This window comes from Pipistrellus hanaki (genome assembly GCF_964339955.1).
Source record: "Pipistrellus hanaki genome assembly, chromosome: 14".
NCBI lineage: Eukaryota > Metazoa > Chordata > Mammalia > Chiroptera > Vespertilionidae > Pipistrellus > Pipistrellus hanaki.
Window position 1 is genome coordinate 53,602,435 of NC_140516.1, and position 24,306 is coordinate 53,626,740.

General features: G+C 61.6%; 2 protein-coding genes across 2 annotated transcripts in view; one reads left to right on the forward strand and one right to left on the reverse strand.

Moving 5' to 3' along the window:
* Window positions 1–15,328: 15,328 nt before the first annotated feature.
* On the forward strand, window positions 15,329–18,182 carry LOC311632764 (uncharacterized protein C10orf120 homolog). The gene is made up of 3 exons (XM_084904603.1): window positions 15,329–15,998; window positions 16,572–16,647; window positions 17,475–18,182. The coding sequence occupies exons 1-3, from the start codon at window positions 15,826–15,828 to the stop codon at window positions 18,162–18,164; spliced, it is 939 nt and encodes a 312-aa protein (XP_084760729.1). The 5' UTR covers window positions 15,329–15,825; the 3' UTR covers window positions 18,165–18,182.
* Window positions 18,183–20,787: 2,605 nt separating this feature from the next.
* The window catches only part of DMBT1 (deleted in malignant brain tumors 1), a 44,741-nt gene continuing 41,222 nt past the window's right edge, over window positions 20,788–24,306 (reverse strand). The window contains exons 33-35 of the mRNA XM_084904400.1: window positions 23,346–23,530; window positions 21,687–22,081; window positions 20,788–21,051 (exon numbers count right to left, since the gene is read on the reverse strand). Of these exons, the coding sequence (XP_084760526.1) occupies window positions 20,802–21,051; window positions 21,687–22,081; window positions 23,346–23,530 (830 nt within the window). The 3' untranslated portion in view covers window positions 20,788–20,801. The remainder of the gene's footprint in view (window positions 21,052–21,686; window positions 22,082–23,345; window positions 23,531–24,306) is intronic.

Below are 24,306 nucleotides of genomic sequence, written 5' to 3' on the forward strand. Positions count from 1 at the left end.
GGTGATGATGATGATGGTGACAATGATTGTGACAATGGTGATGGTGATGATGACAATTGTGATGATGGCAATGATGATGACAATGGGGGTGATGATGACAGGGGTAGAGATGATGATAATAGTGATGATGATGCTGACAATGGTGATGATGATAATGGTGATGCTGCTGCTGTCAATGGTAATGATGACAACGGTAATGATGATAGTGGTGATAATGTTGATGTTGATGATGACAGTGGTGATGACGGTGATAATGATAATAGTGATGATGACAATGGTGATAATGACAATGATGATAATGGTAATGATGATGGTGATAATGGTGATGAATATAACGGTGATGATGACAATGGTGGTGATGATGATGACAGTGGTGATGATGATAACGGTGATGATGACAATGGTGATGATGATGACAATGGTAATGATGATGATGATAATGGTGGTGATAATGATGATGGTGATGATGACAATGATAGTAATGACAACAGTGGTGATGATGACAATGGTGGTGATGATGATAATGGTGATGATGATAATGACGATGGTGATGATGACAATGGTGGTGATGATAACAGTGGTGATGATGATGATGATAATGATGATGATGATGATGGTGATGATGATGATGATGATGATGGTGATGATGATAACAGTGCTGATGATGACAGTGGTGATGATGATAAGAGTGGTGATGATGACAATGGTGATGATGATAATGGTGATGCTGCTGCTGACAATGGTGATGATGACAGTAGTGATGATGGTGATGATGGTGATGATGGTGATGACAGTAGTATTGGTGATGATGGTGATGACAGTGGTGATGATGATGGTGATGACAGTGGTGATGAGGATGGTGATGATGGTGATGATGACAGTGGTGATGATGATGATGAGAGTGGTGATGATGGTGATAATGGTGATGATGATGACAGTAGTGATGATGATGATGGTGATAATGATGATGGTGATGATGATGATGATGGTGATGATGATGACAGTGGTAATGATGGTGATAATGGTGATGATGAGGATGACAGTGGTGATGATGATAATGGTGATAATGGTGATGGTGATGATGATGATGATGGTGATGATGATGACAGTGGTGATGATAATGGTGATAATGGTGGTGGTGATGATGATGATAATGGTGATGATGACAGTGGTGATGATGATGATAATGGTGATGAGGAGGATGACAGTGGTGATGATGATGATAATGGTGATGATGAGGAGGACAGTGGTGATGATAATGGTGATGTTGATAATGATAGTGGTGATGATGGTGATATTGATGATGACAATGGTGATGATGGTGATGATAGTGGTAATGATGATGATGACAATGGTGATGTTAATGATGAAGAAGATGATGATGACAATGCTGACAATGGCAAGGATGGTGATGATGAAGATGATGGTAACTCTGCTTCTGCATATCAGGATTATAAAAAAAAAATCCTCTTTGTTTTAAGACAGTGGTTTTCAAAGTGTGGTTCCCTACCACAGTATAAGCATCTGGACTTGTTGGAAATGCAAATCCTTACACCCCACTCTGGGCCTACTGAACTAGAAATGCTGGGTGGACCCACAGGGTAATTCTGATGAAAAGTAATGCTCAAAAACCACTGGCTTAGGATAAAAAGGAAAGGATTAGAATAGCCCCATGGTTTCTTCTAGTGGCAAAGTTACTCTAAAATTGCATAACTATAATTTTTTAACTGATGTTGTTTCACTGTCTGTTTAAAAAAAAATCAGGCATCACCGACTCAAGACAGATGATTTTCTGATCTAATCACTCTGGGACATAAATGGCAATTTTTCTCTCAAATAAGTGATTTGTGATGATTGATGGGCATAGTCACAGAAAACTATACCCTAAAGCCATTGACTGTTAATTCACTGGCTTTAGTAGTCCTTAAGTAGTCCTTCAATGGCCCCAGAAGAGCCCTGTCTGGCCCGGTAATGCAGTTCTGATTTGGGAGGTCCCTGCACCGGGGCATTGTGTCCTGCTAGCTAATTTCCAACCCGCCTTTGCTGATGTCACTCATCAATGCTGTGCTCTCCTCCAGGCCACACCCTAAGCAGAGCCTGGGACTTCTCCTCAGGCAGCCGCCCCGCAGAGGGGCTGTCAGGCCAGGATGAGCAGCTTTCCTGAGAGCAGGAGGCCAAGGTCAACACCACAGATCTGAGTTCTAAGCCCTATCCGTGATGGTGGGCAGACACAGAGACTGGGAAAGCTGGGTAGACGTCAAGTCAAATAGACCAATCAAACCAGCCCCTGTGAACTGTGTCAAGCTCGATTTGACAGGGTCATCTTCATTCCATTTCTACTGTGAGTGTTGGCCGGACAGAACTAGGGGAAGCACGGAGCCTACAAACAGCCCAATCGGCCTCACTTGGCTGGAAGGGGTCTGCCGCTAGAGGACCTGCGAGTGTGGAGAGAGGGAACCATCAGCCCCCACAGGAAGAGGCCCCGGCTTCCTTCCCACTTCCTGTCACAGCCCCGTCCGCCCCGAGTCCCGGGGAGAGCACAGGACCCTCACCCTCGCAGACGGCCCCGGCGTCGTCCTGGTGGCCGCAGCTGTGCGTGAACCAGGTGTCGTGGGCGCACTGGGCCAGGTGGCGCTCCTCACCACTGCAGTGCACGTTGTCCAGCAGGATCTTCCCATAGCCCGGCCCGAAGTGGGCGCCCGGCGGGGCCGACACCGCCCGGCCGCACCCCAGCTGCCTGCACACCACCTGCGCCTCCTGCAGGCCCCAGCTGTCCCCGCACACCGACCCCCAGGCGCCCTGGTAGAACACCTCCACGCGCCCGGAGCACCGCCCGGTGCCATTGGCCAGCCTCATCCTGGGCGGGTCTTCTGTGGAAACAAAAACAAGGTCCATTTGGGAAACTTGCCTTTTGCTCTCATCCGATTTGCCCAGCTCCCAAAGGAGGGGGGATTTTATTTATTTACTTATTTATTTAAAATATATTTTATTGATTTTTTTACAGAGAGTAGGAGAGAGTGACAGGGAGCTACAAACGTCGATGAGAGAGAAACATGGACCAGCTGCCTCTTGCACACCCCCTACCGGGGATGTGCCCGCAATCAAGGTACATGCCCTTGACCGGAATAGAACCTGGGACCTTTCAGTCTGCAGACCGACGCTCTACCACTGAGCCAAACCGGTTTCGGCAGGAGGGGGAATTTTTGATCACTCCCCAGCAATGAGCGCGTTCTAGAAAACCACCGCTCAGTAATCCCGCCGCTGCGTGAGGCGGCCCCTGGCGGTCGCGCCACAGAGCAGATCGGGGTGCAGAACATGCGCTGCTGAGCTGGGACCTGCCCTCAGTCGGGCAGACACGCAACATCACAGAAATGTACTTCTATCCGTGGGAAAATGCGCCCATTATGTGGTTTATTCAAAAAGGTCCAACACCCCGGCTGTTAAAAGCAGTAAATTATATCTATAAATCTTTATAGCTACCAAGACGGATACATCTCAAAAACCTGACACTGAGTAAAGAAAACAAGGGAGTGGATGACAGACGGAGACTAATAGCATCGGTGTGAAAGGAAAACACAAAATAACACACCTAGAGTCACACAGTTCCTATTTGTAAAAGTCTTCAAATGAAGTCCACTGAGTGGCCAGATGATGATGATCTCTGAATGCATAATCATCTGGCCACTCCGTGTCTATCCTATAGAATAAAAGGCTAATATGCAAATTGTCCCCTCGATCAGGAGTTCAACCAGCAGGCAGGCCAGCCAACTGACCATGTCTCTTCGCCCTGGCCAGGCTGGCTGGACCCCACACATGCACAAATGCATGCACCGGGCCTCTAATACACACACACACACACACACACACACACACACACACACACAGAGTGGCCAGATTATTATGCGTCCAGAGATCATCATCATCTGGCCACTCTGTGTAGAATGACACACCCCGCTTCCAGGAGAGTGCTTGTCTCCACAGAAGGGAGAGAACGGAGGAGCGGCGATGGGGAGTCTGGGGAACTTCAGAGCTGCCTGTCATGTCTTATTTCCTGACAAGATGGAACCCCGTGAGACAAACCCTGAGCGCCACCCCGGAGGCACAGGGGCACGCTGTTTGCTTCCTGTTCTCCTCATTGTCTGAACTTGCCAATGTGTCTGTGAAGCGGCAGGAAAGTGGGGTGCTCTGAGCTCAGCCGGGTGCTGGGGGCATGGTCCTCTCGCTCTGGCCCCGTGCAGCCCCGCCCCTCCCTGGCTGCCACGACCTCCCTGGGGCTCACACGCACAGTGGCGTGCCCTGTGAGCAGGTGGCTGACCTGGCGGGCTGGGCCAAGGATCGTCGGCTCTGCGACTCGAAGGTGGCGGGTCCATGACAGGTGTTTCTAGAATGACAACGGAAGCAGTGGTCAGGGCTGCAGCATCTGCTGAGACACAGGTGAGACCCATCAGAGAAGGACTCAGCCGGCCCCTGCCGAAGAGCCGCCGCCTGGCCACGTGCTCACAGAGAGGGACCTGCTGTCACGAGGCTGGGGTCAAGTTCAGGCGGCAGAGAGGACATACTAATGCCACCCTGCTTTCCCCAAATGCCTCGCTCCTTTTATTTAAAAAAAATAAATTTTGGGGGTTAATCCTCCCCTGAGGATATTTTTCTATTGATTTTTAGAGAGAGAGGAAGAGAGATGGAAAGACAGAGAAAAACATCAACGATGAGAGAGAATCATGGACCAGCTGCCTCCTGCCCGCCCCCCACTGGGGATCAGCCCACAACCCAGGCCTGTGCCCTGATCGGAATCGAACCGGGACCTCCTGGTTCCGAGGTAGACGCTTAACCCCTGAGCCACACTGGCCGGGCATGATGTTCTTTGAGAGTGAAATGGTGGATAAACACAAGGTGAAGCTGGACAGCGAGAATCCAGGCACCTCAGGGGGGTCCCTCTCTGAGCAGCGTGCCCTCTCCGATGGAACAGCAGTCACCAGCGATGGCAGCTGCGATGAACTCGGTCAGGGGGCGGGGGTCCTACCTGGCGATGCCGAGGGCGCCGCAGTCAGAGGCGGGAGCGGAGTGGAGCCGGCGGCCGGCAGCACTGCGGGAAAGACAGAGGCGTCAGTCTGGTGCATGCGGCACTGTGTGTGGTTCCTTAGCTTCCACAGACTGACGCGTCTCAGAGGGGAAGGGGGTTGGTGAGCGGGAGAGATGAACCACAGACCCTGTGGGCACCGGTGCCTAACACATGGACACGGGCAGCAGTGTGCTGAGGGCTGGGGTGGGGCAGGAGCTGGTAGGCGGGGTCAAGGCAGGGGCAAGGGGGACATCTCTAATACTTTCAAAAATAATAAAGATAAATTTGAAAACAAAAAATAGTAAGAATTCTCTCCCAAGAGCCCTATCCGGTGTGGCTCAGTGGTTAGAGCGGCGGCCTGTGGACTGAAGGGTCCCAGGTTCGGTTCTGGTCAAAAGCATGTGCCTGATTACGGGCTGGATCCCCAGTAGAGAGCGTGCAGGAGGCAGCCAATCCACTATTCTCTCTCATCATGGAGGCTTCTCTCTCTCTCCCTCTCCCCTCCTCTCTGAGGTCAATAAAAATATATTTAAAAAACAAAGAATCCCCCCTGAAAGGAAACACTCATGAACGGAAGTTCTCACAGCCACTTGAGCGGGCTGTGGCCATCGAGGGCCCCCAGGACCTCCCAGGTTGTGGTTTTGCCTCAACTCTGAAGGGCCCAGCTGGGAAGTGACGGGCGGGCTGAGTCTCCTCTCACCCACGGGCCCCGGGTCCTGTCCAGCTCCCTCCCCGTCCTCCCTCCCAGACTGTGTCCCAGGCAGGTGTTCGGTGTTTTGTGATGAGAATTAAGTGTTGCCTGGCCGGCGGGGCTCAGCTGTTGAGCATCAACCTGTGAACCAGGAGGTCAGGGTTCCATTCCCGGTCAGGGCACAGGCCCGGGATGCAGGCTCCATCCCTAATGGGAGGTACGCAGGAGGCAGCCGATCCATGATTCTCCCTCGTATTTTAAAAAATGTTTTAATGATTCTAAAGAGAGCGGAAGGGAGGTGGAGGGAGACAGGAACATCCATGATGAGAGAGAATCATGGATCACTGCCTCCTGCAGGCTCCACGCTGGAGACTGAGCCTGCAACCCAGGCCTGTGCCCCGCCTGGGACTCCAACCCTGACCTCCTGGAGCTGGGAGGACATTCAGCCACTGAGCCACGCCGGCCAGGCCACAAGCATTCTTAACAGTGGAGCTGGAGGTCGGAGCATCAGAGAGAAATTAGAAGACACGGCACTGCTGGCTTTGAAGGCGGGAGAAGGAGGCCCCAAGCCAAGGAGGGGGCGGCCTCGGACCCGGGAGAGGCAGGCCGTGGTCCTGCCCGCGGCCGCCAGGTGGACGGGACGCTGGACGGCGATTTCGCGCAGAGACTCATCCCGGACTCGGCCCCAGAGCCGAGGCAGCACACGGTGTGGCTCACGCACTAGGTCTGTGGGGACTGGTGACACGGCACAGGACACGCAGACACGGGCTGTGTTATCTGAGCTCCGATGCTGCTCCTCGAGGCACGGAGCACCGGCCGGGAAATGTTCGGAACCCTCCAGCAGCCGCTGAGCGACGCCGACCGGCAGCCTCGGACCCACTCTCGCCCGGAGCTCTCAGGACTCACTCCAACATCACAGGCTGGCCCCCTGAGGACGAGGAGGCCTGGGCGCCCCCTGAGAACCAGCTCCCACAGACTGAGCCACGGGGGCGCAGGGGGCACCGGGAGGGACCCCAGGCCACACCCTTGTGGATCTCCTCCCTGGGTCTGGGGGGACCGTGAGACCCCCGGGGCACAGCACCCAGTGGGTGCCCCTTACCTGAGAGGACGGTGTCCGACTTCCCGTCATCTGTGGGCAGGAGAGAACGGAGATGTTTCCGTGTGATTACAGGGGTGACGCTCACTCCGCCTGCTTCTGAGTGTCAGCGCCGCCCGGAGGGGCCGGGTGAGAAACGGCCTGAGGACCGGGACCCGGAGCGGTGCCCCGCGGGCAGCACGGGGCTCGCCCTCGGGGCTGTTCTGAAGGGACCCTAGATCAGCCGTTCTCACCCTGTGGGTGGAGACCCCTTTGTGGGTCGAACGACCCTTCCACAGGGGCCGCCTGAGGCCATCGGAAAACACAGATATTACATTACGATTCATAACAGAAGCAAAGTCACAGTTATGAAGTAGCAACGGAAATAATGTCATGGCTGGGGGTCAGCAGGAGGAGCTGCGTTAGAGGGCCGCGGCATCAGGAAGGGTGAGACCCACTGCCCCAGAGCTACAGCTTCACCCCGGGGCGGGCCAGCTCTGCAGAACCCGGGCCGGAGCGCCACCTGCCGGCCAGGGCAGCAGGCCCACCTGGGACCAGAGCCAGTGCCACGGCCCGTCCACATCCGAGCCCCTTCCCAGCCCTGCCTCTGGGGACCAGGGGCCCTCCGTGAACACGGCGGCTCTCCGTGTCACATACATGCATCCGCTACACGTGTCCAAGGACCGACACTGCGCACCGCGGTCTCTCTGGGCCCTGCAGCGGGGGGTGTGGGATGTGGGGGCGTGGGAGGCGAGGGGGGGTGAGGGAGGGGGGGGAGAATGGGAGTGCCAGGCCGAGGGGCCGAGGGGCCGAGGGGACTCACCCAGAGCCGGCCTCCGGCGCTCGGTCTCGGCGGCTGCGTGGGGAGAGAGGGTCACTTAGGAAAGGGCCGGTGCTGGCCCGGAACAGCTCCAGCCAGAACCAGCTTCAGCGGAGAGCACGTGACCCGGATAAAACATCGGCCTCCGGCCGCAGTGCAGGGGGCGGCTCATCAGCCATCACACACACGTGATGAGCCGGACAGCGTGCCCGGCCACACGTGTCCCACTCCCCTGGGCTGCGTGTGTCTGCCCTGCAGACTCCGTGACAACGTGGCAAACACTCCTCATGCCACCGGACAGGCGGCGCGCCGTGAGACAGACTCTGATAGAGCTCTCACCCCCCGACGGAGCAAACCGATCGAGGGGGAAAGGGAGGCACCAAAGGTGAGCGTAAGCAAGCCTCCCCCCATGCACACGCACACGCACACACACACACACACACACGCGCACACGCGTGCACACGCGCACACGCTCGGCCCAATGTCTGCGCTGTGTGGATGGACTTTGAAGCTGTATTAGTTACGTTAATGCCAGACACACAGGGCCCCTCGGGCTGCACACGGGAATGTCAGCTGGGACTTGCTCTCTGCTCCGGACCCACTAAGCCACTGCCTTCTCCCCATCGGCCGTGGCATCTTTCATCGTGGCCAGCTGAACACCAGCCACGTGTTTGGTGGAAATTCATTTCTGTATGTGTGTGGCTGTGTGCATGGGTGCGAATGTATGTATGTGAAAGAGTGTGCGCACATATGTATGTGAGAGCGTGTGCGCAGTGCGCACATGGATGTGTGCACATGAGAACATGTGTGTGACTATATGTATGTAAGAGAGCGTGTGTGTGTGTGTGTGTGTGCGTGTGAGCACACGTGTGTGGGGGTTGGAGGGGGAGGCTGGCCCGCAGAGCTGTCAGCTTGCCAGCGGCACAGCACGGCGTGATGCTGCTGAACGCCTGACGGGGGCCAATGCGAGCAGGCGGCTGGGGGCCCAGGCCAGACCTGACACCACAGACTCCCACCCCGACCTTGGCGCCAGGGGAGCCCGGGCTGAGTGCCCCGGAGAGGGTGGCAGTGTGGGACCTGGGCGGGAGGGGGTGGCAGTGTGGGACCTGGAGGCAGAGCAGGTGCGCCCAGCTGGTCGGATCGCAACTCGATCGCGCTGCGGTTTTGGAGAGCGGTCCCTGTTTGCCTTGGCCCGCGCTGATCAGATAACTCTGCGCGGGGGACAGCCACACCTCCGCCTCTGCCCTCGCTGTTCCCGGAAGCTTTCGGGCCCATTGTTTTCAAGGAGCTTGTGCAACCACCGAGGTGCCCACGGCGCCCACAGCGCCCCCGGCCGTATCGCATGGCTGACCCCACGCCCCGGCAGCTCCCGCCTGAGCTGTAGCGGGAAGTGCGCTGGGGGCAGAGGCGCGAGAGCACAGGTGGGGGAGCGGGGCGGGCGAGGCTGGAGCAGGGCCCAGGCCGTCCCGGAGGAAACGCCCTCCTTGGTTATTCGCCTGTCTGCACAGCCCCCCTCCCTGTGCCTCTCAAACGCCCGGATGCCGGCAGCTCAGGAAACACCCGAGACCCTGGCCAGCCTGTTCCGAGGAGCCGGGCCGCGGGCAGCGTGGGGGAGAGCCTTGGGCATTGTTCCCGCTCACTGGCTCTGACCATTCCGGAGTGCCCCTGTGGGCCGGGACCCGGGCTGCGTGTCGCCGTGTGCCCTGGGCGTGCGGGACTGGCAGGCAGGCAGGACGGGGCGGAGGAGGAGAGGGTTGAACCCCCTGCCCAAGGCCCAGCTCAGGGTGACAAATCGCCCGTTTGGCCGGTTTTGCGCTGGGACCTGATTTCTCGGGGGGGATGGGAAGAGGGCGGGACAGGAGGCGAGGAGACCTTCGACCTTCGCGCCCAGGGACCTGCTGGGGCCGTGTGCGGCGCAGCATCGAGTCATACCAAGGTGCTGGGTTTTAGGGAACTTTTTCCAGTTCCCAGCAACCTTTCACCTCACGTGTCCAAAACTGGGGGCTGTCTCCACCCGAACCCCCCACGTCTATTCTAAATCCTTTAAAACACGTACATTTTTAACATTGATTTCAGAGCGGAAGGCAGAGGGAGAGAGAGAGAAATATCCATGATGAGAGAGAATCCTGGATCGGCTGCCTCCTGCACGCCCCCCACTGGGCATCGAGTCCACACCCCGGGCCTGTGCCCTGACTGGGGATCCAATCCGACCTCCTGCGTCCTAGGTTGATGCTCCAGCACCGAGCCACGCGGCCAGGCCGGCCTCAAGCCCTTGGACACCCGACTCCACAGACTAAGTCCCCGTCCACGCCCGCCTGCCCAGAGCAGCACGCACATCTTCAGGCGCGGCCTGAGGGCAGAGCGCCCCGAGGACCCTGCCGCCAGCTCTGGGGCCCCCCTCGCTGTGCCTGTAACGACACCCCCAACCCGGTCCTGTTTCCCCTCCAGCATCACATTCCCCTCAGCGGAGCCAATACCACGAACCTGCATGTCTCATTCCCTCAGGCATTCGAAACTCGCTCTGCCTCCGGGAGCCCCATGCATTCCCTATTTATTTATTAATTATGATAATTGGTTTCAGAGCGGAAGGCAGAGAGAGAGAGAGAAGTACCACCCCCGAGTGGGGATGGAGCCCGCAACCCAGGCATGTGCCCTGACCAGGTTGTGGGCTCCATCCCCGAAGCGGGCGTACAGGAGGCTGCTGATCAACGGTTCTCTCTCATCATGGATGTTTCTATCTCTCCTTCCTTCCTCTCTGAAATCAATGAATATATATATATATATATATATATATATATATATATATATATATATATAAAAAGATAGAGATGTTCGGGTTAGAAGACCTCATGAGTCAGATCTACATAATTCTATGTCACATCAGCCGTCTCAGGCGAAGGCATTCGTTTGCGGTGCATTTTCCAACGCCGTTCAGCCACAGGAAAGAAACCGCGGCCGTAACTCAGTGCCTCCACTGCCTCAGTCAGTGTGCGGCCAGAGACCACGTCAAAACCCTGACGGCCCCCGGCCAGCACTCCTCCTTCTTCTTTAAAAAAAAAAATTTGATTTTTCTGGTGCCCTGACTGGGATTGAACCCGGAACCCTACAGGGGTTCAAAAAAAAAAAATCAATATTTTATTGATTTCAGAGACAGGAAGGGAGAGGGAGAGGGCAGAGAAGCATCAGGATGACAGAATCATTGCCTCCTCCTCCACACCCCACCCTGGAGATCGAACCCGCAACCGGCCACGCTCATGGGTCCACGCTCAACCACTGAGCCACGCCGGCTGGGCCAAGTGTTCCTTCTGTGCCCGCCTCTCTCCAGAACCCTCAAAGAGAGCCAGCCCTTTACCGAGCAGTCCGTGGGCCAGTGCCTCGCCCAGAGCAGAACCCACAGAAACCCTGACCCAGCGCCCCCGCCCCACCAGCACGGCCAGAACGTCCCAGCGGCGTCTCCTGCGAGCTGGGCTGCGTTCCGCAGGGAAGGCCTGTGGCCTGGTCTCCCTCTAAGCTCCCACAGCGGCGGGGGCTCTGTGGGGGTGCCCACACGTCCCCTGTCCTCCAGGGACAGGCAGGAGCGAGAAGCCTGGCACCCAGGCCGTACCTGTTTCCAGGAGAAAAACGCCCGGCAGGAGCAGCAGCCCCAGCAGGGGGGCCGGGCAGCCCATGGCGCAGGAGTCCGGCTCTGCGGCCGGGCCGAGCCTTATATGCTCCCGGTTGGCCTGCAACTCGATGCCTGCGCTGGATTGGACGGGCGGGGCACTCCCTGCGGGAGAGGGTGGTGGGTGCTACCTGCTGGAGGCCTGCACGGGGCCGAGGGGGTGGGAGGTGCGGCCGGAGGGGTGACCAGGCAGATGGGGAGCTGGCCCTGGCTGGGCAGGTGGGACCCCGAGTTCCAGGGGCCCCAGATGTCACGGACGCCCCGTATCCTCCCGCCCGTGGCACCTCCTAGGGGAAGAAGTGGTGGGAATGGGCTCATCTTTCTTTCTTTCTTTCTTTCTTTCTTTCTTTCTTTCTTTCTTTCTTTCTTTCAATATATATTTTATTGATTTTTTTACAGAGAGGAAGGGAGAGGGATAGAGAGCTAGAAACATCAATGAGAGAAAATCATTGATCAGCTGCCTCCTGCACACCCCCCACCGGGGATGTTCCCGCAACTAACATACATGCCCTTGACCGGAATCAAACCTGGGACCTTTCAGTCTGCAGCCCGACGCTCTATCCACTGAGCCACACCGGTCAGGGCTGGACTCGTCTTTCCACACCCACGCTGCCTCTCCTGCGTCCTCGAAGGCTTTCCCCATCCCCCAACCACCTCCCCGAATTCCCGCCGCTCCCGCTGGCCCCTCTCGGCTCCCCTGACCGCCCTGCCTGGATGGCAGCTCACATGTCTTAGTCATACGCCCACTAGCTGGCCGGCTCTCTGAGGGGCACTTCCCTGAGCGCCTCCCCGTCCTGCTGGCCGGCCTGCTCCCCGCCGAGGCCTGGGCTGCGTGTCTGCGGAGGGCCGGGGGCACCCGCTCCCCTGATGCTCTCAGACGCCGCTTCCCCAGTGGACGCTCTCAGCGGCGTGGCTTCCAGCAGCCACTCCGCCCGCAGCCACCGCGGTCTCTCTGCTCGGAGCCCCGGAGGCCGAGGTTCCCACAGAGCCCGCCCCCTGGATCCCGTGTTGGGGGCCTGGGCTGTGGCAAGACGTGGACAGGAAGTGCTTTTCCAACCGATAAGTGGCTGAGCATCCACCTAGGAACCAGGAGGTCAGGGTTCGATTCCCAGTCAGCGCACAGGCCTGGGTTGCAGGCTCATCTCCAGTAGGGGGCGTGCAGGAGGCTGCCGATCCCTGATTCTCTCCCATCATGGATGTTTCTCTCTCTCTCCCTCCCTTCTCTCTCTCTCCCTCTCCCGCCTCTCTGAGTTCCGTAAACACACATTTAGAACCGTTAACCCCTGATTGCTGTTCACCGAACCAGCGGGCTCTCGCCCTAGCTCGGCCCAGCCATGCGGGCTCAGCGCCCTGCGGAGACTCCAGCCCGGCCGCGCTGGCCTCTTCCCCGGACGCGGGTCCGAGGCACCCGCTGAAGGTCAGAGACATGTCCTCCTCCGGTCAGATCCCGCTGGGCGGCCGGCCCTCTCACCCCCCGGAGTCCCAGTGTCTCAGGAGCCGCTGCCAGCAGGGGTTTAAGATAAGCGGCTTCCGTGTGTGGACGCCGGTAACTCCCGGGCTTCCTTGGCACGCCGCCCGGAGCCTGCTCCTAGGGCCGCGCCTCCGGGAGGCCGGGGGTGGCAGGGCGGGCGCCGGGACCCCCGTCCCACAGCCTCTCAGCCCTGAAGACGCCCCTCGGCTCCCAACGCCGTGTGTGGGGAGACCCGGGTCCCTGCTGACGTCGGAAAACCCAGGGCACAGGCGGGAGGGAGGCCTGGAGGAGGGTGTGCCTGCATCTAATGGTGATACCGGCAAGGGTTCCTGAGAAACTGCGGGCGACGCAGGATGGAGGCCTGCCCCCCGAACAGACGCAGCCCCGCACCGTCCAGGGAGCTTGTGAGTCTTTCTTTTCTTTCTTTTTCTTTCTTTCTTTCTTTCTTTCTTTCTTTCTTTCTTTCTTTCTTTCTTTCTTTCTTCTTTCTTTCTTTTCTTTTTCTTTTTAAATATATATATATATATATATATATATATATATATATATATATATATATATTATTTACTTTTACAGAGAGGAAGGGAGAGGAATAGAGAGTTAGAACCATTGATGAGAGAGAAACACCGACCAGCTGCCTCCTGCACACCCCCCACTGGGGATGTGCCGGAAACCACGGTACATGCCCCTGACCGGAATCGAACCTGGGAAGCTTCAGTCCACAGACCTACGCTCTATCCATTGAGCCACACCGGTTTCCACAGCGAGTCTGTCTTGTTGGTGCGTAGCGAGCCCCCGAGCGCCCCCACCACCACGTGGAGCCCCAGCCCTTTCCTGGGCCCGACCTCCCCCCGCGGACTGACGGCGAGGACAGCAGCGGGTCTGAGGCTGAGGCAGCCCCGGCCCCACCAGTTCCCGGGTCACCGGCTCCGCACAGCGGGCCACGGCACTGTAATCGGGTTTGTTTTTCTGTTTTGTTTTGTTTTTTAGTTGTTGTTATTATTTTTTTAAGATTTTAAAGATCGATTTTAGAGGAAGACAGAGATAGAAACATCAATGAATCCACCATGAGAGAGAATCCTGGATCGGCCGCCTCCTGACGCCCCCCGCCTGTGCCCTTGGGCGGGAATGGAACCCTGACCTCCTGGTTCACAGGTCGGAGCCTCGGGAGCCGGGCTGATCGGGTTTGTTTTGGCAGCAGACGCCTCCAGACATGGACACCGTGTGAAACGTAGGAGGGACGGCACCGAGCGCCCGGGCCCGTGCCCACACGTGCCACCACACGAGTGGTTGTCCGTGCTCACCTCGGGGCGTCCTGACTGCAGGCACGCCGCCCCTGGCGGGCACACAGCGGGCACACAGCGGGCGCGGCCCCGCCTCCCGCCTTCTCTGCTGCGTTTCCGCCGTGGGTGCCAACTCCGGCGCCTTATCAGCCCATTTGCACGGTCCAGTGGCCACCGCCTCCCGGCGTCGAGCTGGCGGCCGCGTTGTTCCTTCTCCTAACGGGACGGTGTGACCTCGGCACAGCGCTGAGAGGCCCGCACACCGGCTCCTTTGTCCGAGTGCCCAGCGGCCTCCTCGCACCGCAGGGCACGCTGGGGACAAGGAGTTCAGCCGCCAAGGCCCCCTGGCGGGGCGGGCAGAGCACTGGCCCCGCGGCCAGGGGAAGTGGGGGAGGGAGAGGCCGAGGGCCAGAGCAGCGCCTCAGCCCGGGCGCTGGGTGCGGCCAGATGTCGGGGGCTGCGTGAGGCCACGAGGGGACGAGGAACTGGGCTCCAGGGTGGAGAACCCTCCCTGCACCCCGGCAGGTTTCACCTCCTCCCTCCTCCTGGCAAAGGCCAGCCGTGCCCGCTCCTGGGGAAGCCGGGCGGTGGGGGTCAGCCCTCCCCCGCCGATGCCCGCAGCCATGCAGGCCGCCCCCCCCCCTCCGCCGAGCCTCCACCCCGCCCGCCCCACTCCCTCCTGCTCCAGGCCCCACCGTCCACAGAGTGCGGTCCCTGCCAACATCACTGAGACCCGGGGAGGCCACACGTGTGCGCTGCCTCCACACGTGTCACATCTCGTCTCTGCAGACGCACAGCTCGCCCACAGCAGCGCGGCCAGGCCGTCCGTCACCCGGCCCATGGAGGGTGCCGGCCGTGGCCACTGCTCCCTGGTGGCTCCCTGTGGCTCGGGGGACCCAGCTCTGCCGCCAGGCCGCTGGAGCGAGCACCCCGATCCGCTGAGCTGGGGGGCGGGACGCACTGGGGGGGCACTGCTTCCCCCCACACTCTCCTTCCGTCGCCGCCTTCTCAGACGCGCACGGAGCAGCCCAGTCGGGGGCCAGAGCTGCATCAGAGCCTTGGGGAGGGGACCCAACGCGGACCCAGCCAGGCCTGCCGCGCCCTCCGCTGCCCCTCACGGTGCTGGCGGGCCTGGCTCCAGGGGAACGGTCTTTTCTGTCGGAGTTTTTAAAATTTATTCTGTTTTATTTTTCTTGATTCCAGAGAGGGAGTGAGAAACATCCATGATGAGAGAGAATCATGGACCGGCTGCCTACTGCAGGCCCCACACTGGGGTTCCAGCCCCACACCCAGGCCTGTGCCCTGACCGGGATTCGAACCCCGACCTCCTGGGTGGAGGCTCTGCCGCTGAGCCACACGGTGTCTGTGGCGGGTTTCAGGAGGCCCGGCGGGCAGGAAGTGGCACGGTGGACGCAGGGAGCCGCCATCGCCGCAGCCCCTGCCCCCGTGGGCGCGGCGGGGCCCGCGGGACCGGGTGGATTTGCCTGGCGCCGTCTCCATGCCCCACGGCCCCGGAGCCCTTAGGTAACGATAAGGGAAACCACGGCCCCGCCCCCTGCTGGCCGGGCGCTCACACCTCAGCCGCAGACCTCACAATGGCGCCTGGGCCACTTGTGATGCAAGACCAGGTGCCTGCCCTGGGCTCCCCTGAGGCTGCCAGAGGAAGAGCCCTCGGCCCACACCTCCCACCGGCCTGCGGACACTCCCACCGGTCCGTGGACACCTTCCACCGCCCGCGGACACTTCCATCAGCCTGTGGCCGGTCATGTTCCGAGAATGCGAGGACGGCGGCCTGAAGGCCGGCCAGCAGAGGGCTAAAGACCCCCGGGCCCCAGAGCGGAAGGCCCCCAAGAGCGGGGTGCTGGGCGCGGGCGAGGCTGCCAAGGACCAGGACCCCTTGTGGGGCCACGGGGACCGAGACTCCATTGCCTCCCTGAGGTGAGTGCAGCCGGACTTCCTATCCCCTCCTCTTCGTCCCCTCCTTCCTGTTTTCTCCTTCCTGTTCCCTCCTCCCCATCCTCTCCTCCTTGTTCCCTTCTTCCCGTCCCTTCCTCCCCGTCCCCTCCTTCCCGTCCCCTCCTTCCTGTCCCCTCCTTCCCATCCGTCTCCCACCGAGGCCATGTGGCAGCGCCCAGCCGGTGCCCAGAGGAACCTGGCCCGGCGATCTCACCTGGCTCCCTGAATCCCCTTTGTGAGGTTTCCATTCCCAAAGGGTGCACCAGGGAACCCCTTTCGGAAGTTTATTTTGTTAATCCTCCCCTGAGGACAATTTCCCATTGAGTTTTAGAGAGTGGAAGAGTGAGGGACGGAGAGAAACGCTGATGTGAGAGAGACACATCGATGGGTTGCCTCCCGTATGAGCCCTCACCAGGGTCTGGGCCAGGGAGGAGCCTGCAACTGAGGTAGGAGCCCTTGACCAGAGTCAAACCTGGGACCCATTGCTCTGTCCACTGAGCCAACCGGCCAGGGCCTTCCCCAGAGTTCTAACCCACCCGCCTCTGCACCGCCCAGGTCATGGACCAAAGTCCACCCGTCAGACCCCAGCATCGCCCCCGGGAAGTACTCCCCGCTGGAGAAGGAGATCCTGGTAAGGCCCTGACCTCCACGGGGTACTGAGGCAGGTGGTCACCGGGGAGCCGGAGGGTCCCGAACAGCCGAGGCCCAGACGGAAGGCCCCCAAGCAGGACGCGGCTGGCGAGCCGGCTGGTGGCTCCGGCGCCTGCAGAGCAGAGTGTTCTCTTGTTTCACGGCCCCGGAGGACGGGAGCGCCGGCGGGGCCGAGGGCAGAGCGCCGGCCGGGCCTTCCCTGGCGCCCACCGCGCTCAGGGAGGGTTCCGGAGGGTTCCCCGAGGCCCCGAGAGTCACACCCGTCCTTCCGGTTCATGGGAGGCGAGGAGAGTCCGGCCCTGGCTGGGGTGGCTCCGTGGACAGAGTGTAAGACTGCGGACGGAAGGGTCCCAGGCTGGAGGCCCCGTCAGGACTCAATCTTCAGTGTGCGTGCGGCTTCCTCTCTGAAATCAATAAAAATGTATTTTAAAAAAATAAAAGAAAGACACCATTTATTTATTTTTTAAAATATATTTTATTGATGTTTTACAGAGAGGAAGAGAGAGGGACAGAGATTAGAAACATCGATGAGAGAGAATCATCAACCAGCTGCCTCTTGCACACCCCCTACTGGGGATGTGCTCGCGTCCAAAGTACATGCCCTTGACCGGCCGATGCTCTATCCACTGAGCCACACCAGTTTCGGCAAAAGACACCATTAAGAGAGAGAGAGAGAGAGAGAGAGCGAGCTGGGATTTGAACCCAGGCTTGTCTGACCCCAAAGCTGCATGCTTGCCCACCCCACGGGCCTCTGCATGCTGCGTGGCGGCGGAGGAGGGTCTGAGCTAACGCCCCGTCCGGTCGCAGCGTCTAGGGGGCGTGCACACGGTGGCCTCCCGGCGGCTCCTCACGCGCAGGCTGGAGGAGGAGCGGAAGATGCTGCGGGAGCTGCAGCTGCGGTCCCCGGACTACAAGCAGGCGCTGGAGCACCGCAGGCAGTTCCCGCCGGCCTGCGCCGCCTGCGGGCTGCTGGAGAAGCTCTGGACGGCCAAGGTCACCGTGACCCCCGAGGAGCTGCGGGTGCCGCCGCGCGAGCGGCTGGACATCTGCCGGCACGTGGAGCGCATGCAGTTCGCGCGGGCGCTGCGCCACCGCCGGCCGCTGCCCGCCATCCGGAGGGCTGGGCCCCCCGGCGGCCCGCCCGCCGCCACGGGCGAGGGCGCGGCGGGCGGCGAGGGCCAGGACAGAGCCGGGCCGCGCCAGGAGATCAGGATGAAGGTCACGTTCAAGTCCAAGGAGCCGCCCAAGCCGCTCATCCACCAGCCCCGCGACCTGAAGCCCTTCTTCCCCCCCCGGAGGGCGGAGCGGGCCATCGCCGGCCGCACCAACCGCAGCCTCTTCCGCCTGGCGGACTTCCCGGGCGACCTCATGCTCATGAACCAGGACTTCCTCTCGCGCGGCCTCCGGCCCAGCGCCCCGGCCGGCGCCGGCCCCTGCCCGGAGCACGCGGGCTTCTGCAGGGCGCCCCCCGGCAGGCCTGCCTGTCACCAGCAGTAAAGTTTATTTACCCCTCGGGGCTCCGGGCGTCCTGTCTGCCGCTCTGGAACCCTCACCCCCACCCACCGTGTTCTCGGGGGACCCATCTCCCGGGGGGCCTCCAGGTAAGACCCGCCTGCGAAGGCTTCCCCGTCTCAGGCCTGGAGAGAGAAACATCAGTGATGAGAGACAACCATGATCGGCTGCCTCCTGCATGCCCCACACTGGGGATCGAGCCCACAACCTGGGCATGTGCCCTGACTGGGAATCACACTGGGACCTCCTGGTTCACAGGTCGAAGCTCTACCACTGAGCCATGCAGGCCGTGATTTACTGATGTGAGAGTGAGAGGAAGGGAGAAAGGGAGGGGGAAGGAGAGAGAGAGGAACGTCGGCCCACTGCTCCGCCCCCCCCGTTGTGTGTTGATTGGTTAATTCCTGCTCATGCCTGACCCTGAGGGACGCAGACCCTGAGGGACCACAGACCCTGAGGGACCGCGCAGACCCTGAGGGACGCAGACCCTGAGGAACCGCTGACCCAGAGGGACCGCAGGCCCTGGTGTCTGGGTGATGCTCCAGCCACCAGAGCTGCCGGCCAGCGTGGCCGTCACGTCTCCGTGGGAGAAGCTGTGGCCACTCTGCCAAGGGGACGGACACAGGGAGGTGGGCCAGGGTCCGGGCACCGCAGTCGCTCAGAGCCCTGGAGCTTGGCCTGCCTCCCCCCGAGGGGCCCCTTCTCCCCGAAATCACGGGACTCCCCCTGCCCTCGCGGGGAGGACGCGGGCGAAGCTGGGGACCCGCGCCAGCCTCAGAGGAAGCCGGGCGCTCAGCTGGCGCCTGCTGCTCGGGCCGTCGGGCTGGGGCGGGGCGGGGCGGGGGGGGCCGGGGGGAACATGCGCGTTCCCAGGCAGGACGGGAGATCGGCTCTTCCCTCCCTCACAGCAGCCCCGGGCTGGCCTCTCCCCCGTTTGGGCAGATTCACTGCCTTTTTGGAAAGCACCTGGTCCTTGTTTCCTCTCAGGTCCCAGGGCCACCTGTCCCTCTGCCCCCCCGGAGCCACCGGCAGGCCGGGCTGTGCCTCCTCTGGGTCTAACAGCGTCTCAGACTGGGGCTGGGAGGCTGGGGGGAGGTGCCCCCTCCTGGGTCCCGAGGACTTGGGCACCAGGCGAGGGCACGGCCCCCTGCAGGCCTGGTCACTGCCAACTGCCCTCCTCTGCAGGCCTGGTCACTGCCAACTGCCCTCCTCTGCAGGCCTGGTCACTCCCAACTGCCCTCCTCTGCAGGCCTGGTCACTCCCAACTGCCCTCCTCTGCAGGCCTGGTCACTCCCAGCTGCCCACAACTGCCCTCCCTGCCAGCCATCTTGTGGCGGCCATATTTGGCAACATGGGGGCAGCCATCTTGTGTCTTGGTGTGACAATTTGCATATTGCTCTTTCATTAGATAGGATAGTCTTACAGATATCTCCCAGCTTCCCCCTCCCCTTCCTCCGAGCCCCCCCCCCCCCCGGCCGTGCCCATGGCTCTGCCCATCGGTCAGTGGGTTCTTTGGTTTATCTCTTATTGTCCCGCCCCTCCCCTCCCCCTTCCCCCCCTTAGCTCAGTCTGCAGGGATCCAGGGTCTCAGGGGAGCCACCACAGGACCAGACAACACGTGCTGTGAAAATGCCCTTTATTCAGCTGTCCACGCCACGGCCGGGCAGGGGCGGCCTGGGGCGCGGGCTCTAAATGGCCAGGCAGGCCGTCCCCTGGGGAGGGCTGGCCGTGGGAGGAGTGGCTCACGGCTGCCCCGAGGGTGGCTCCTGCCTGACCCTCAGTCCCGGCACCCAGCCCCTGACTTCCCACCCCCACCCCAGCCACCCGCCATGTGCCTGGCAGAGCGGGCAGAGTCTCCTGGCATGAGGCTCGGGCACCTGGTGCTTCCTGTCCCCTGTGCATTCCAAGGTCACACGGCAGCATCAGAGCGGCCGAGGGCCGAGGGCCGAGGGGGGGTGACCCGCGAGGTGGCAGCTGCGGTGGCGCCCGCTGTGGCCGGCGGGTGGGGGTGGAGAGGAGTCGGTCAGGACGAGCCGGCGGAGACAGGACACGGGTGGGATGGTGGTCGCAGGCACGGCGATGCTGACAGAGTGGGTTGTCAGGGGGGAGGAAGAGGAGTGAGCGCGGGGAGATTGGCTCGGTGAATACAGCATCAGCCTTCGGGCTGAAGGCTCCCAGGTTCGAGTCCGGTCAACGGCACACGCTCAGGTGGCTGGCTCGATTCCCAGGGTGGGGCGTGCAGGAGGCAGCCGGCCTATGATTCTCTCTCATCATGGATGTTTCTCTCTCTCCCTCTCCTTTCCTCTTGAAATCAATAAAAATGTACATTTAAAAAAAGTTTCAAATGGCCCTTGGCAGAAGGAAGCCTACCCCCCCTGCTCAGGCCGGACCCCACCTGTGACCGCCTGGGAGGAAGGCGGCCGGGGGGCTAGTTGCGCTCTGTCCTGCCCACCGCAGCCCGGCAGCCCGGCCCGCAGCCATGCCCACCGCCCGGCGGAGCTGACCCCACAGACGTGTCTGCGTCCCCCGCGTCCCCCGGTCCCGCCGAGCCCCGGCGGGTGGGGGTGGGGGAAGGTGGGGGGGGGTGTCGAAGGCGACCACCTACCCAGGCTCCTGCTGTCCCGGCTACGGCTCCTGCAGCCGGACGGGGCCCAGGACCACGTCCACCTGCTCCTGGAAGGCGCCCACGTCCCGCCGGGGCCGGGGCTGGCAGCCGCCGCGGCAGCGGGAGGCGGGGTCGTGGGCCCGGCACACCAGCACCTTGCAGTGCAGGTACACGGCCGGGAGGCGGCGCAGGAAGTGGAAGGAGCGGAACCGGAAGCGGGTGAGGCCGGCCGGCGCGGGGAGGGTCTGGTAGGTGTCGTCCCTCACGCACCTGCGAGGAGAGGGCCCGTCAGCGCGCAGGGGCCCGGCCGCCCCACCGGGATCCGCCGGGCGTGGGACTGGACCGCCCACGCCTCCTGTGCCCCCCACCTGGCCCCCTGCCGCCCCCCCTCACCCCCCACCTCCTCCCCTCCCCTCGCACGTCTGCCTGGAGCATGGCAGGAACCAGGACAGTGAGAAGGTCCATTCTCAGATGATTTGGGGTGTCATGGGGCACCCTGGGCCACGCCCACTGAGGACCGCCCGCTGCATCCTCTCTGCCCGAACCCCACCTCCGCGCTCACTCATCCCCCCAACAGCCCCTATGTGGGGGTCCTCCTGCTCCCGTGGTGGGTTCACACTGGCTTGAGGGGTGCCACTGCCCCCCCAGAAGGTGCAGCTGGCGTCTGGCATCTCCTCTCGATCTGCTTCCACCTGGAAGCTTTCCCGCCATGCCCGCGCCCTGTGACGCCAGGGCCTGCCCGGGGCTCCTCACCCGGGGCCTCACCCCATGGACTGTCCCCATGCCACGCGCCAGGCACCCCGTCCTGACCGGAGCGGAACCCCGACGGGCTCGGCAGAGCTCCCAGGCCCGAGGCCGTGGCTCCCGCCCGCGGCGGGCTCTCGGTCCTCGAGGGCGCGGCTTACCCGCTGCGGATGAGGTCGTAGGTCACGGAGGCCCAGTCGTCGGCGGAGGGCGACGCCACGCAGGTGTCCACGAACAGGGCCATGGCGGCGTCGGCCCCGCGGACCTCGGCCTGGACGTACAGGTCCTGGCTCAGGCTCACGAAGTAGGGGCGCGAGGTCACGGGGTAGGCGAAGGCGGGCGACGTGTAGAAGGACATGTTGACGGCGAAGTGGCCGTACTGCACTTCCTGGACCGCGGTGTTGCCGTGGGCGACGTACATGAGGTCCACCCAGGTGTCCCGCAGCATCCGGCAGCTCACGTGGAGGTTCAGGCTGGGCCGCCGCTGGATGAGGCCGCTGGCCGCGGGGCGGGCCGCTTGCAGGGTGTTGGTGTAGGTGATGGTGTCGTTGTCCAGCTGGGGGGGAGGCGGAGAGGGGTCAGGCGGACGCCCTGCGGGAGGATCTCGCTGCCGCTCTCGTCAGAGTCGGGAGTAAGGGACTCTGAGCGCTTCACAACCCGCCCAGGCCCGGCCGGGTGGCTCAGGGGTGAGCGTCGACCTAGGAACCGGGAGCTCACGGTTCGATTCCCGGTGAGGGCACAGGCCTGGGTTGTAGGCTCCATCCGCAGTGGGGGGCGTGGAGGAGGCAGCCGGTCCATAACTCTCTCTCATTGTGGATGATTCTCTCTCTCTCTCTTTCTCCTTCTCCCTTTCTCTCTGAAATCAATACAAACTTATTAAAAACAATAAAAGCCAGGTGGCAGCCAGTTTCTGGGAAAGGACTTCCTGAGCTCAGATGGACAGCTGGGTTGGCATGGCAACAGGAGTACTTCCTGTCCCTCCTGCCTGCCCCTCCTGCACCGCAGGCTCTTTCTGACCGGGCTCCCAGCATGCAGCACGTTCTCGGGGTGTCGGTCTCGGGCCCCGGTGCTGTGCCCGCCGCCTGGTCAGGGGGATGTTTCTGGGGACCAGGCCTGTGAGCTCTCAGACAGGAGCAGCCGGCAGCATCGTGAGTATCCAGACAATGACAGGGGCGGGACAGACGCCGAGCAGAGCACCGAGGGGGGGTGGTAAGGAGGGAGGTGAAGGGTCGCTGCCCAATACCCCGAACGGCCCAGAGGAGCAGGTGAACGGGCCCCGGAGGCCCCAGCGAGGCGAGAGGGGAAGCGGTCTTCTTCCCAGAGGCTCCGAGGGTCAGAGGCCACGGGCTTGTCGGGTCGAAGTTCCCAGGCCGGGAGACGGGGGGCGCTTATGCAAGGAAGAGCCCCAAACAAATGCCATCACGGCTTCCATGGGGACCCTGATCGGTGAGGCCGCCTGGCACGTCACAAGAGGAAGAAGGGGTGTGCCTGCCCCCCTTCCCCTAACGGGCCCCACCCCGAGCCCCACCCAGAGCCCCGGGGGCTTCAGGCTCCCGAAGCCCTGGCAGCGGCCGTGGTTGGGACGATGGACGTGCCAGGCAGCCTGCCGAGCGCCCTCCGCTGGACGGTGGGGAGACCGCCCGCCGCCGCCTCCCTGTGGAGGGGTGCTGTGGTTTGGAAGTGGCGAGGGGCACGGGCGCCTTCACCCCGATCACGTTCCGGTTTTCCGGACTCAACCCCGTCCCCTGGCCCCAGGATCCGGGCCCCTCGGGGGCGTCGTGGGGAGGAACGGGCCCCGGGGGCGCGGGAGGGCGGCTCACCTGCTGGACGGTGCCGCAGCCCGCGTACGGGATGGTGAAGGTCACCTGGCTCGCCGTGACCCGGGCCTGGCACTGCTGCACGCCCTCCCAGCGGGGGATGACCAGGTCGCTGGCCGTGAAGCCCAGGTCCTGCAGGTAGCTCAGGCTCACGTTGGCCTGCATCCGGTCCGGCAGGCACAGCAGCTCTGGGGGCGAGGGCAGAGGCTCAGCGTGCACCCCAAACCTGCCGGGGGCTCCCCCCTCGTGCCCCCGAGGGGCAGACAAAGGTCGTCCCCATTAGGGCATTCTCACTCCACCCCCAGCTGCCCTGTGTGCACGGATGGAGAAATGGAGGCAGGTCCTGGCTGCTGTGGCCCAGTGAGTAGAGCGTCAACCCGTGGACTGAAGGGTCTCGGGTTCGAATCCAGTCAAGGGCAAGTTCCTCGGTGGCAGGCTTGATCCCCGGCCTCACGGAGGCAACCCGTTGATGTGTCTCTCTCACGTGGATGTTTCTCTCTCTGTGTCTCCCCCCCGCCCCCCACTCTCTTTAAACATCCATGGACAATGTCCTCCGAGGAGGAAAACAAAAGCAAAGGACATGGAGGCCGGTGTGGGAGGAGGTGTCCGCCAGTCAGGGGAGCGCAGCGTGAACGGATGCCCGGTGGAATCGTGGGGACGCTGTGAACCGGGGCCAGGGGCCGGGGAGCCAGCAGGGCTCAAAGTCCCGATGGAAAAGGGCTGGGACAGCACCTGCCCGCCGGTCACTGTCCGTCCGTCCCCTGCAACCTCCGCTCGAGGCCACCGGCCTCTGCTGGGCCCGGCACAGCGACCAGGGCCTCCAGGCAGCAGGTCTCAGGACAGCCCGGTACCCCTCACCTGGGTGGTCACAGGCCTCCCCCTGGGCCACCTCCCCCCGGGCACGGCGTCCACTCAGCTCATCCTCTTGCACCTGCCCTGACCACAGTGCGGCGGGCTCTTCCCA

Coding starts and splice junctions, on each gene's coding strand:
- LOC311632764 (XM_084904603.1), top strand. CDS start 15,826: ATGTTCCGAGAATGCGAGGACGGCGGCCTGAAGGCCGGCCAGCAGAGG. Junction 15,999..16,571: donor GACTCCATTGCCTCCCTGAG/GTGAGTGCAGCC, acceptor TGCACCGCCCAG/GTCATGGACCAAAGTCCACC. Junction 16,648..17,474: donor CGCTGGAGAAGGAGATCCTG/GTAAGGCCCTGA, acceptor GTCCGGTCGCAG/CGTCTAGGGGGCGTGCACAC.